This window comes from Esox lucius, chromosome 12, assembly GCF_011004845.1.
Source record: "Esox lucius isolate fEsoLuc1 chromosome 12, fEsoLuc1.pri, whole genome shotgun sequence".
In the NCBI taxonomy this organism is placed as follows: domain Eukaryota; kingdom Metazoa; phylum Chordata; class Actinopteri; order Esociformes; family Esocidae; genus Esox; species Esox lucius.
This window is the reverse complement of record NC_047580.1, coordinates 27,355,662-27,368,136: the sequence shown is the minus strand read 5'-3', so window position 1 is coordinate 27,368,136 and position 12,475 is coordinate 27,355,662. Positions and strand designations below refer to the sequence as shown.

The window sequence follows — 12,475 nt, the reverse complement described above, 5'->3', positions numbered from 1 at the left end:
TGTGGGTACATTCACCACTCTACACATAAGGCTGATTAGCCATGTACAGTATGTTTCTTGTTGTGCTCGTGCACAGCGAGCCCAGACAAGACATCTGGTCCCAGATTAGGCCAGTGTGTTTAAAAGCAGAGGCTTAAGACCTGTGACACTGAAGGTTTCCAGACTCAACCAATTAGGCTACTAAACTTCAAACCCATGGCGTAGAGGCCGTACACCCTATAAGATGAAGGGTGAACAAGAGGGCACTGTTGCAAAATAACAAGCGACCGTGCTAAATGCCATAGAGTTAGAATTTGCTTGTCACAAATGTAATGAATGAAAGTGGCTAGACGTCCAGGACGTGAATGTTTTCCCATGCAACCTTAACTTGCCCTCTGATGTGTGCTTGGGAAAAGGTGCGCTGGCAAGCCACAGCAAAAAGATTTGGAAAATTCCAATAAATAATGTTGTTGGAGATATTACAACCAGATTCCGATTCCTCTTTCAAGAGTGCCGTTTCTCGGCAGACTTATCATCTGGGTTCTTTCAAGTTCTCCTTAGCTAAAGTCTGAGACAAAAATACTTAGCCAATAGGTCTCCGACTGTGAGGATTTTGTCTCTGGGCATTTGCCAAGAGATGTTGGCCTGCCGGGCTTGGTAAATTGGTCAGCTTCTTGCCTGATAATCCGATAACTGAACAGTGTGAAACATATATACATATATGGACAATCACTGAAGTGTCCCTTGCAAGTCAACATTTTTTAAATAATTATATTTCATGTTGTGTTGACCCTTTAGCTGCTCAAAGTTTAATACAAAAAAACCCATTGGAAACTACAGAAAATGCCAGCTAATATCTTTATGACATCCTAAAAAGCAATTATTTCCCATGGATGTATTTGCTCAACTTTTGAGCAGCTGAAGTACCAATCACACAGAGAACTGGATTAAGTTCAAATATAATTTCACGCAACATTCTGCCTTTTTGGGAAAATATTAAAGATTTTCCATGGACAAGTGTCAGACTGTACCATTAACATTGTCTAGTAGAGTCCGATTAGTTAGCTCAAAGACTGACCTGTCAAAACACTGGTCGGGGGACACAGACAATGTGACAATTTGTCAAAGCTTTGCAACAAAGTCTGGCCTGCATGTATGTGCAGGTACTTAAATATATTTTCTATTTTAGTAATTAAGCACTCTTATACAGGGCAATAAGGTGAATTGCCTTGCTCAAGGGTACAACGGTCATCTAAAATGGCCATAGCATGCATGGCAATCCTTTCAGATGATCCCGTATAGATTCTTGGAGACAATGTGATAGCAACGATGTGTATTGCATGCGATTATGAATTATGTAGAAATTTGAGAATGAGGGGGGAAAAGGTAAATGTAGGACACTTACTGAGTCGTAGTCGGAGACCAAGCCAACTCCTTGGTGGTGACTTGTGTTGTAGAACTGAATTCATGGTCCACTTGTTTGGTACCATTTAGGTCCTATTTTGGTTCTTCTAATGAAAACTCCAAAACAACACACCCGGAACTATTGGAAGTTTATCTAGTTTACATGTGCCATTTTACCACTCTCCATTTCGCCTAAAGGCCATTATAATCATCGCTCCCGCAAATTAGACCACGTTATGTCGTTTTAAGCTATATCCGAACGTAGCGCGTGCTCGTGCAAGACGTCCTCTGTAGCTCACCTTGCTTGAGCAGTCAACCTGTTCAAAAACAATGCATCAAAATAAAATTACAACCGTGTCCCAGTCTCCGATCGAAAACGAATAGGCTAACGGCTGATTGGTTTAGATTTGATGCCAATCTGGTGATAAACACTGCCTAAAGGTAAATTCTGACAAATAGGCCACGCTGTTTTTGTTTACTCCATTACGCAGCAGTAACCTGTTGCTCCACAATGCATTATCCCTACGTCCGGATCGGTCTGAAATAGCATTAAACTATCCAACCATAGTAGCGTTCCTCCCTACCCTACCCCTCACCGGCTCACGACGAGAAAATATGGTTCTTTGTTTAAAATGTCCGTTATTCCATAGGTAATGCACTACTCTGTTGCAATTTTCAGACACTGCTTCTCCGTTGCTTTCGACAAGTCGCCACGAAAGTCGCCAATGTAATTCCCCGCCTAGTCTCGCCGTCTGTACCTCGGATATCAACCATCAAAAGCCTTTTCCATTCATTCAATTCAAGCTACCTTCCTGGCACTGTGTTGCCGCTAGGGACGCAAAAGAGACCATTTGTCTTCTAACTCAATGCCTGAAAAAAACGAATACAATGTAAACACAATGTTTAAGCAATAAGGCAGTCGTGTTGAGATATATGGTTTCTGGTATATGGCCAATGTAGCACGACTGAAAGCTGTTCTCAGCTACGACACGGCGCTTAGCCGTGGTGGCAATATACCACGAACCACATACCTTATTGCTAGTTAAACGGGTTACCAACGCAATTAGGGCAAAAGTGATTTTATGTCATACCCGTGGTAAAAGGTCAAATATACATGATTATCAGAGAATCTCAAATACCATGTCGATCAGCCAATCAGCATTCAGGATTCGAAGCAGCCTGTGTATAATTTACTTTGTGTCAAATTCACGTCCTTGTACTAATTTATTAGAGAAACGAAATCCAATATATGGATAAGTACTTTCCCTGTTAAAATTGAACAAGCAGTAAAGAGGAACAAGGTTGGTTATTTTGTTTATTTTAAGGGGAAAAAAAACTGATGTTTTCAATTTTTGTTTTTGTCTTGTTTTTACAAATAAACCCCAAAACAACTTGATATTTACATTTTCACATGTGGGTGGGGCTAAATATGGAATGTCTGTCATTGGTCAAATGCACAGCCAATGATGTTTGTCTCTTCAAAATAACAGTTCAACCCGAATTATATTCAACTACTACTTTTCTATCAATTCAATTACATTCAAGGTGACAAAATAGCCACAATAGCCACAAACTATCTGTTGTTTTTTTGACTAATTAATAAACAGTTTTTACTGTAAATAGTTTTAAATGTAAAACTATTTACTATTTTTAGTATTAACTCTGAGTTTGAAGGAGCAGGGCACCAGGGTGAAATGTAAAAATTATATGTATCCACTATGTATTATTCATGTATTAATCCCAAACAATTTTATTTTGAAGCTATGACAGAATAATATTCCTTAATTAATATTTAAGGGTATAATGACAGTATATATTGACCAATTAATGTAATGCTGTTGCTGTAAATTATTTGCTTTTCACAAAATGTATTTCACTCATCTACACACCATACTGCAAAACTTAAATATCTGTTGGATAAGTCTTCATCCCCTGAGATAATACTCTAGCAGTAATTACAGCAGTCAGTCTGTAGGCAGAGGCATCTCCCAGCTATCCACAATGTCAATGGACAGCAGTATTCAAGTCATGCCACAAATCCTTTTTTTTATGGATATAACCTTGGTTACTTGAGTGAGGGAGTGAGTTACCACAACTAAGGGAGCACACACACATGCACAAGAACCAAACAGAAGATCAAATCACGCTTTTTAAGGCCAAACTGGTGCTGAAGCAGCCAGGAGCCCCATCTGGCACTGCCATGCGGTGAGCCACCCGATGGATCTAAAACTGAGCTTTTGGAGATGGGCCAGAGCCATTGTGCCGCCAAAATGCAACTTTCTCTCAGGAGCACAAATAGCTGGAGTGGGTACTGCATTTTGCACCTGTCAAGCTCAATTAGGGAGAGAGGAATTGTCTGGTGAGGACGCTTTTGGCATGCTTTCTCTTGACGCCCCAACCATGTACACCTGGAGGAGGATACACCTTCAGAGTGATCATAGGGCATCTGTAGTCTGTTGAGCTTTGTTGCCCCCACCTGGTCATGTTCTGCAGGTGCACAACGGCCCACCTAATCTTCTAGGACGGGTCATGTGAATAAATACACCTGACATGTAGTTTATTCATGGGACTCTGTTCTGTTGATCGCCGAGTGGGTTGCGGGGGTTCTGAACAGATATCTCAAACGCTTTTTTCGTGAGCGCAACACACCTGTTCCGGCAACATGACTCGCCAAAGGACCAAATCGATAACGCAAATAACGTACAATCCAAAAATAGTGGCTTTCAGAATCTTGTCAGGGGGTGCTAAGGCTACACCTGGGGGGCTCCGCATCTACATCCTGTGGGTATGGATGTGTTCCTCTTGCGGTGTCAATCCTTGCTGTCTCAGCCGGAAAGCTGTTCGTCTGCAGATGGGATCATTCGTCTTTGCAACGCTCTCTCGTATTCAGTTTTTGGGGTTCGAATGATTTGCGGGAACTTGGCCGTACTCCGTCTCAGCTGGATTTGCTTGTACTGTAGGCCTGGTTTTCAGGAGCAGGTCATTTTTTAATATAGTGTATGTTATGCTTTTTTTTCGCTGTAAAATGTTCACGAAAAGTGAGGTGTGTACGGTGTGTAGATGGGGGGAGCATTATTTTAATTAATGACTTTCATTCTCAGGCATTTGCATAACTACATAAGAAAATATTGAATGTCTATGGGCACTTTATGCTAACCATCTGCAGCAACAAGAGTCCATGTATAGGTCAATAAACACTATTATTATTAGTAACTATTTTATAATGTTGAATATAATGTTGAGGATAAGCTTGGCATAGCTGTAGTCTGTCCGAAAAACGGAATACTGAACACATTAGCGTTACCCTTGTTCTCGCTTATCCATGTAAAACCTCTCATCAGTTTTAAAATAGTCGTGCATTCCCCCACGAAGCATCATCATCTAGAGGAGGAGCACCTAGTTTAGATTAAACATGTTTACTTACCCCTTCAGAATTCTCAAACCCATCCATTGTTGAACATGAAAAAAAAACGTATAGAAGATAGTTTTCCGGCATTTTATGCTTTATTAAGTAGAGACAACGGGAACCATAGTTTATTTTTGTTGAATGAGCTGTGGGGCCAGATTCTAACACATGTAGGATAGAGGCAGCGGCCTAGACAACTGAAAAACCCTAGGCCACGTTATTTGACGAATTAATAAACATTTCTTTATTTTCTGTGTTATGTTTAACTCGAGCGTTTAAATTTGGAGAGGAATGTAAAATAAATCCAAAATGTATTTGTTTACAAGTAACTCATATCATTCCCAAGATTAGTCCAGGATTCCCATGGGCTTTGGTATTTTTCTGGCAGGAGTTGACATTTTGGGCCATGACGTGGACCCTTACCATTGTCTCTGTGTTTATTATGCACTTTCAAACTAACAATAATTACTTGTTGTGCTTGTCTGTTTGTATTGAAAGCCAGTTAGTTGACACAGTCACAAGTTATTCAGATTCAAGCAGATTGGTTTGGGAAAACTTTCTGCCCAAAAACTGCTTATGGCTACCAAACAAAAAACGAGTCTAGAAACACTAAAGAGGGCCTCTTAGTTGTTGGTTACACAGTATTAGAGCTTGTTGAAAGGGATTCGATGCAGAGCAATTTGTCAAAAGCAAAGACAAGATCAAGCAAAATCAAGTTTTTACTATAAACTCATTATTTCAAAGGTACCAATCACACAAGACCAGAAGGCAAAACCTAATTTAGGACAAACTGTGTTGGATTAACTACTGGACAAAATTAAAATTCCCTCACACAACATGTCATTGTTGATGTTGGTTTTGTTAAGCTTGTGGCATTGGTGCCTTGGAAGTCATGCATTTTTGAAACAAGATCAATGTTAATACACTTGAAATATAAATCTGAACAACAGTGCCCCCATCAGGTGACAAAGCCTCCACACACCTCAGAATCCTCAGGGTATTTTCTGCTTTTAATGTATGATCCCATCTTGTACTACATTAAAAACTAAGACTTAATGAGTAAATCAGGAGACAAAAACATCCTACACAGTCATGTAACAAAAAACTGAAAGGACATTTTATTTAGACCTACAATTTCTCAATTTTGTCAAAAACAACTTGGAATGAGAAAAAGGTGGGGAAATAGAATGGAGAATTGGTAACAATCATTGCTTTGAGTTCTTAATGTGTTTGTAGGTATAATTTTAACCTCGTATGGACATTCTGCATGAAAAACATCTGCACGATTATTTTACTTCTGAATAACAGAAGAAATTCTAGAAAATGTACTGGTCAGATGAATAAATAGGTACTGTAAATCAATGTCCAGTTACCTCAAAAATGAAAGTGATGTTCATTCAATCCTAAATTGTCATTGTAGGTAAAGAAAAATGTTGAGTGATGTAACACTCCATACTGCACTAACATTCAAAACAATATTTGCACACCAACAGTTTTCCATGCTCTAAAATGGGATTTATAGAAAAGTGGTAGATTAAAATGAATAAAAGGAGTTGGACTTTGTCCTACTCTTTATATCATCTCTTAGAAAGAGTTAATCTACCATGGCCAATTAATGTTTTTTTTGTTTTACAGTCATAAAAAAAAAAGATATAAACAAAGGAAATGTTGACATTGAAATTCCAAATATTTCTGTTATGGACAAAAAAATAATCTAAAGATGAGCCAGATTATAAAAGGTACACACACAGATATACAACATTTTGACTATGAAAAGAAATGCTCGGCTCTTCAACAAAAAAAAAAAGTATACAAATATTTTTTTTAAGTTTTGACAAAGGGTACAATCTTGGCATTGGAATGTCACCCACAAGAAATTGACACAAAAAACAGTCCGTGTCCAAAATGACACCCTACACACTAAGTAGAACTCTACATTTGACCAGTGCAATAAGGTGCCATTTCAGATGCATACGGGACTTAACTTTAAGTAGTGATATTGTCCATGGGATAAAAACACTTTGTTACAGTCATCCAACACTACATTATATCCAGGACTAAAAGGTTTCTCTTGATTGAAGGGCCAAGGTCAACCCAATTGACCTATAGAAAAGAGCGGTGGCCTCCACAGCCTGGGTCAGGTGTCTGAAGTGGAGCAAAAGAACACAGTGCCATTGAATGCTGACACCGCGATACTCCTGTCTCAGGAACCTTCTTTGTTTTACATTCAAAAAGGCCTTTGCGTTTGAAGTCGGCAAACAAGAAAGGTAAAAAAATATTATATCCAGCTGTGGAACCATATTCTCCGCTCACAAAAAGAAAATCACTTTGAGTTTCTCATCTGGCCGGGTCGTGCAAGACCCTTGAAGACTCTGAACTTCCCTGCCCCAGACAGCTCAAAGCTGTAGTCCATTGTGACGTAGGGTGGGTCTCCCACAATTCCTGTCTGTAACAGAAACAGGATATGGAAGTCAGGCAAAGCAAGGCTAAACAAAAAAATAACTCAACAGCTAAAGGCTGAAATTGATCAGGGTATGATAGGTCAGTCTGGCTAAGAAACATCTATATATTAAACGGTGATACTTGTGTGTAGATGTCAAACAACAACGACAGGCGGGAGGAGATGAGAGTTCAACTCTGTGGAATGTTTCCTGTGGTCTCACCTGCCCTGTGAAGAGGACATTGGGCAGTGAGACAGCCCCCAACAACAGACAGTTGACCTGACGGAGGACAGAGGGAGCTACAGGGGTGACCAGGAAGTACAGGCCCCTGATCATGTCCACTCCTCGAAGGACACCTGCAGAGAGAAATCACACCGGACAATTACTCCACACCGTAGCTTGTCATCCCTTCAGCTGTCCAAACCATCCATTCAGAGAGCTGGTTGTCCACGAGGAGGAGATGCCAAACGTGATGACTGTTCTGGTGTTAGACGGAGAAGGTTCCCAGATAGAACAGCAACACGCCGTAACGCGTGCATGTATGGCAAATGGGTACGGGACTACTGACGTACCGAGGCCCACACAGGGACAGACGGGGGTTTGGGAGAGCAGCACCGGGCCTCCCCTGCCTGACACCTTCTCATTGAGGCAGCACAATCCCACCAGACTGGCATTGGCAGCATAGAGCATGTGGGTCGGAGCCACCTCACAGTGTGTCACTCGCACAGCCACCGCTGAATGGGCAACCTGCATGGAGAGAACAATTATTCTCTTATATTCTTATAATCACACACATATCATTATATTGCTATCCTCCATGAAGGGTTCTTATGATGTCTGACCTGGTAGGGGGTGAAGCAGTGTAGCGGTCTGACTGGGCCTGGTTCAGGAGACTGCATCTGGCTGAAGTAGCCCAGCAAAGCCAGGTCACGTAGTTCATTACTACGCTGGTGTCTCCTGTGAGGAGAACGTACACCAGCAGAGGAGAGGGTGAGGTGAGCTCGGAGCTAGACTCAATAACCAGCGCTGGGCAAGGGATGCGTTGTGTCGTTAAAACTCTTACATTTCACCCTGGCGCCCTGCTCCTTCAAACTCAGAGTTAACACTGAACAGAGTGTGGCTGTGCTGGGTCGAGTGGCCCCCACAGCCGTCCTCCACCAGAGCTGACTGGGCAGGTGGGTGAGTATGCCAGCCGTGGGAGGACCTCAGGAAGTCCGTGGTGAGCTGGGGGCATATTTCTTTATCCCCGCTGCTGAGCTGAACGACGTGAGAGACGCTGAACAGGCGAATGATGTCCACCAGCAGCTGAAAGCCAAAATCTTCAGAGGCAGACACGCGTTAAACATGGCAGAACGGAACAAATGTCTCAAAAACACTTTGGAAACTAGAACCGTCTTTTCTTTACCAAAGCATGAACCCGGCAGTTGGGGAGAAATGTAGAACGCCTGTCACTGACCTTTGACCCAGCCCATTGTGTTGATGATGATGGGGGTCTCTCTCTTGTACAAGCGCCACAGGAACTTGAGGGACTCCAGATAGCGGTCCAGGTCTGTTTCACAGGACGTCTGGCCGTAGAAGATCATGTGTTCTGGAGTCCACTGGTGTGTGAAGGGGGGACCTGGAAACCACAAGACAGACCAGGCTTAATAAAAAAAACTGGAAATGGTGTATTCAACCTGTAATAAAGAAAATGTTCCATAGGATTGACTGTATTGGACATGTGATGGTATTTGAAAGCTGTACATACCTAGCAGTGGCTCTCTGACAGTACACAAGGAGAGACAACCCGATGGAGTGAACTCTGTCTGGCCCAGGTCACAATCCAGGTAATCTACACACGCAGTGCTACAAACACACCACACACACCTTAACAGCATTGTTTATAACTCCAGAATCTTTCAGATTAGATTCAATTTTGGCACTAGATGTGGTTGTTTTGGGGTAACTCTATGATTAAGCAGCAACCAATAAAATGTTCATGTCATTTAGCAGACGGTCAAATCTCGAATGACTTCCAGGAGCAAGTGTCACAACAGTACGATTTCTCAGGTTGTCGGCTCAGGCTACTCGTCAGGTGCCTATAAACGTGAAGTTTATTTAAATACTCAACTTAGAGTCGTGTAAAGCCGGAGTGATTCATCCAATATTTTCTGCTAAACAGTTTCCAGCTGAACTGGCTTTCCAAAGCATTACTCACTGGTTCAGTAAGGTATTGATGAGGTGTCGGTTGAAGGTTGACTTCCCAACATTCTTAGCACCACATACTATAATAACTGGACAGCCATCTAACTCTTCTGTAGATTGAAAAACAAACAGTCAATAACTCATAGGAATATAGAAAAAAATGCAAGATACATGGGTTAGCTAGCTTTAAAAAAATAAATAAAGAGACACTATTTTCAGTTGAACGCTGAATCCATTTCAAATGGATGAAATGTCAAGTTATTTCTGAATATTTGGTAAATTTACCTGGCTAAATAAATTGCCTTGCTTTACGGTATACCTGTCACATTAAAACATCTTCCTACAGATACAACTGAGGCATAACACTAGAACATAACACCACATTCCACAGCAGATTAAAAACTCAAAGGAAGGTTTATGAATGTTTTTTTTCAGTGGCAATAGACTACTAACAGAATGAACCCCCCCCCCAGGCTGGGTCTGTTTACCTGCACATGCGTTAACCAGGCCGTTGAGAGCTTCCCTGTAGCTCTGCGACATGAACATGCCTTCAGATGACTTACGCAGAGGAATCACACCAATGCCAGAGAGTGGAGTGTCCAGAATGGCTGAATTGTCTCGTATCTCTCTCTATCGATCAAATAACCCAAATGTATTCACAGTCATTTTCACATCAGTAGTTGTCACTAAGTGTGTCAAAGTAACTACAAAAAAAATTAAATACACGTATAATATACATTTATGAAAAGGCCAGTTGTTCAGGAGAATTTGGGAATGTAATTGTCAACCCACCGAATTGAGTCCAAACAGCTCGTTGAGGTCTGGGAAGCTGGTGAGGAAACGTGTTAGAGGTGTGTCCAGTGGCTCCAGTAAGATTATACAGGAGTCTAAATATACTTCGCTCAACAGTCTCTTATGAGTGTCTAATGAGGAAAAAAAAGAATCAAAATTGGAGCAGCCTTATAAAAGTGACAGAATGGGGTCAGTCCTATTGGAAACAGTCAATCAAAGAAAGCAATCAAGGAAATCATCATGCAAATCATTGTAAGGATAGATAGCATCATTCAAAAGCCCATCTTACCTGTAGAAAGGTACTTGCGGACAATCGCTTTGACCACTAAACGGCCCTCTTTCTCGGTCTTACTGGGGTTAGAGGAGTCCCCCAGGGCTGTGACCGTGAGGGGGCAATGTGAGGAGGGGGAGAAAAGCGGGTAGGACTGCTGACCCTCCTCAATAGTGAAACCATGCACCTCCACCCGACCATAGAGACATGACAAAAGGCACTTCCCTCTAAAACACAGGGTCTGGAGGAGATCATGTTAATGAGTAACTTTAATCCACACATCTCCGACAATTCATAAAACCATATACGACAAAACACAACAACCCTGACAACATGATACATTTATGAAAAATACGGAGTAGCGTATAGCAGTGAGTGTGTGCGCTAATTGAAATGTAAAAAGTGTAGTCTAAAAGCATACAAACGCACCTGACCCGGTTGCATGACCAGTACTGTCCGGTTATGGACATGATCCCTCTCAGCACAGTGAAAAAAAGCCTCCTCCTCCATCCTGCCAGGTGATACTTCGGCTGACAATGAACTATCCTTGCCTTCTGTGCGCTTTCCACTAAAATACTGATGTAGAACAGACTTTGCAAGGGAGCACCAGTCCTGGGACTCGTCTGAGTCACTGACCTGCTCTTTTCCACCAGCTCCCCCATTAGTTAGTGAGGGGTGGGTAGTGGTCCTTTCTAAAGCCAGTGGGTTAAACGGTCTGAAGCACACAGCCTTGGCTCCCTTCTTCAGTCTCTTCAGGTTATGCTTGTCCTTTCTAACATTAGACACATATTTCTCTATCTTAGCCACGTCAGATCTGAGGCTGGAGCAGTCTGAGATGTTGGAAACTCTGTTGAGCTTGTACCACTTGTCCTTGCAGTGTGGTCTCTTGGACATGTGCTCAGGTTTAGATGGAGCCTTGTGTACCTTCATGGTTGTTTATGGCTTTCCAGATGCGAGTAACATAAAAGGGGGAACCCTGAATACAGAACGGTAAAACAATTAACACAACTGCTCTAATAATGGGCCAGCAAATACACCTACTCTAAGCTAGCTAAATGGCGAGCGTTGTTTGCTAACGTTAGCTAGGTAGCAAACGTTACTGCAAATATGTTAAAAAAGCAGGCAACGACTTTCCTCGTTACGTTAGCTAACAAAACCATTAACAGGGCTTATTCAGTTCGCTAAATTAACACAAATCAGTACTTGCGGTAACATCTACAGTAATATTTGGCCATTTAACTAGCTGCTGTACAACTAACTGTATAACAACGTTAGCCAGCTACGGAAAAGACGTTGAGTTAGCTCCCATATTGTTTCGCAGGAACTTCCCCCTGATCAACAAGACGGAAGGTTGGATATTAAGCAGCCAGTACCTGTCCTTAATTATCGGGGGAAACTTTGATAGAATGCCCTATACAATACAGTAGTTACCAATTACAATTCGGGTCGATGCACCGCTTTATACTGCTAACTGTTTTAACATGTGAGCCAGTCAGACGCCATCTTGAGCCAATTATTTGGCCAACCGGTATCTCACCGTAAACACTGGCGGCTACAGCGGTTACTTCCAAGTTAGAAAGTTCGTTTAGTAATGTTACATATACAATAGTTAGCTATAATACCTCGCTAGAAATACGTACAATATGCATAATCTATTACATTAAGGCAATCTGCAGAGAAAATATCTAAGCTCGTATTAGACAGCCAAACAAAAACGAATATCACAAAAACGTAAAATATGTTATGGCCAAAAAGTTATTTCACGGAGTTCACGCATGCGCTCAGATTTTCACTTTGCTTGACGTTAAACTCTGTATGGAGTGAAAATTCGTTCGAGAGTATTCGCTTCTCATTCCTAAAGTATTATATGAGTACACAATCTTGTTAGTTAAAAGCGATGTTTATATCCTACCTATTGACGATTTTAATTTAACTTCCCAATTCGTTAGCTTCCCAATTCGCTAGCATGATGCCATTCGAAACGTCACATCCGATCCC

At 41.6% G+C, this 12,475-nt stretch overlaps 2 protein-coding genes across 8 annotated transcripts in view; both read right to left on the bottom strand.

The window, feature by feature from the left end:
* Positions 1–2,345, bottom strand: part of plekhg5b (pleckstrin homology domain containing, family G (with RhoGef domain) member 5b) — a 55,433-nt gene extending 53,088 nt beyond the window's left edge. For 2 of the 4 annotated variants that reach the window (XM_013136485.4, XM_013136486.4), the window contains exon 1: positions 1,385–2,345. In XM_013136485.4, coding sequence (XP_012991939.2) covers positions 1,385–1,469 — 85 coding nt within the window. In that variant the 5' untranslated portion in view covers positions 1,470–2,345. The remainder of the gene's footprint in view (positions 1–1,384) is intronic. The other 2 variants (XM_010875310.4, XM_010875311.5) reach the window with 1 other exon arrangement.
* A 3,539-nt stretch (positions 2,346–5,884) lies between these two features.
* nol9 (nucleolar protein 9) lies at positions 5,885–12,472 on the bottom strand. 4 transcript variants are annotated; one of them, XM_010875321.4, is made up of 13 exons: positions 12,390–12,472; positions 10,907–11,453; positions 10,496–10,718; positions 10,207–10,337; positions 9,903–10,044; positions 9,428–9,524; positions 8,978–9,075; positions 8,687–8,848; positions 8,294–8,549; positions 8,073–8,187; positions 7,803–7,977; positions 7,453–7,586; positions 5,885–7,235 (listed from the first exon to the last, which is right to left on the bottom strand). In XM_010875321.4, exons 2-13 carry the CDS (start codon positions 11,405–11,407, stop codon positions 7,113–7,115), a joined length of 2,157 nt encoding a protein of 718 aa, XP_010873623.2. In that variant the 5' UTR covers positions 11,408–11,453; positions 12,390–12,472; the 3' UTR covers positions 5,885–7,112. The 4 variants fall into 4 exon arrangements, with proteins under 4 accessions (XP_010873623.2, XP_010873621.2, XP_010873622.2 ...); XM_010875319.4 differs by lacking the exon at positions 12,390–12,472 and adding an exon at positions 11,851–12,244; XM_010875320.4 differs by lacking the exon at positions 12,390–12,472 and adding an exon at positions 11,909–12,244.
* Positions 12,473–12,475: the final 3 nt, after the last annotated feature.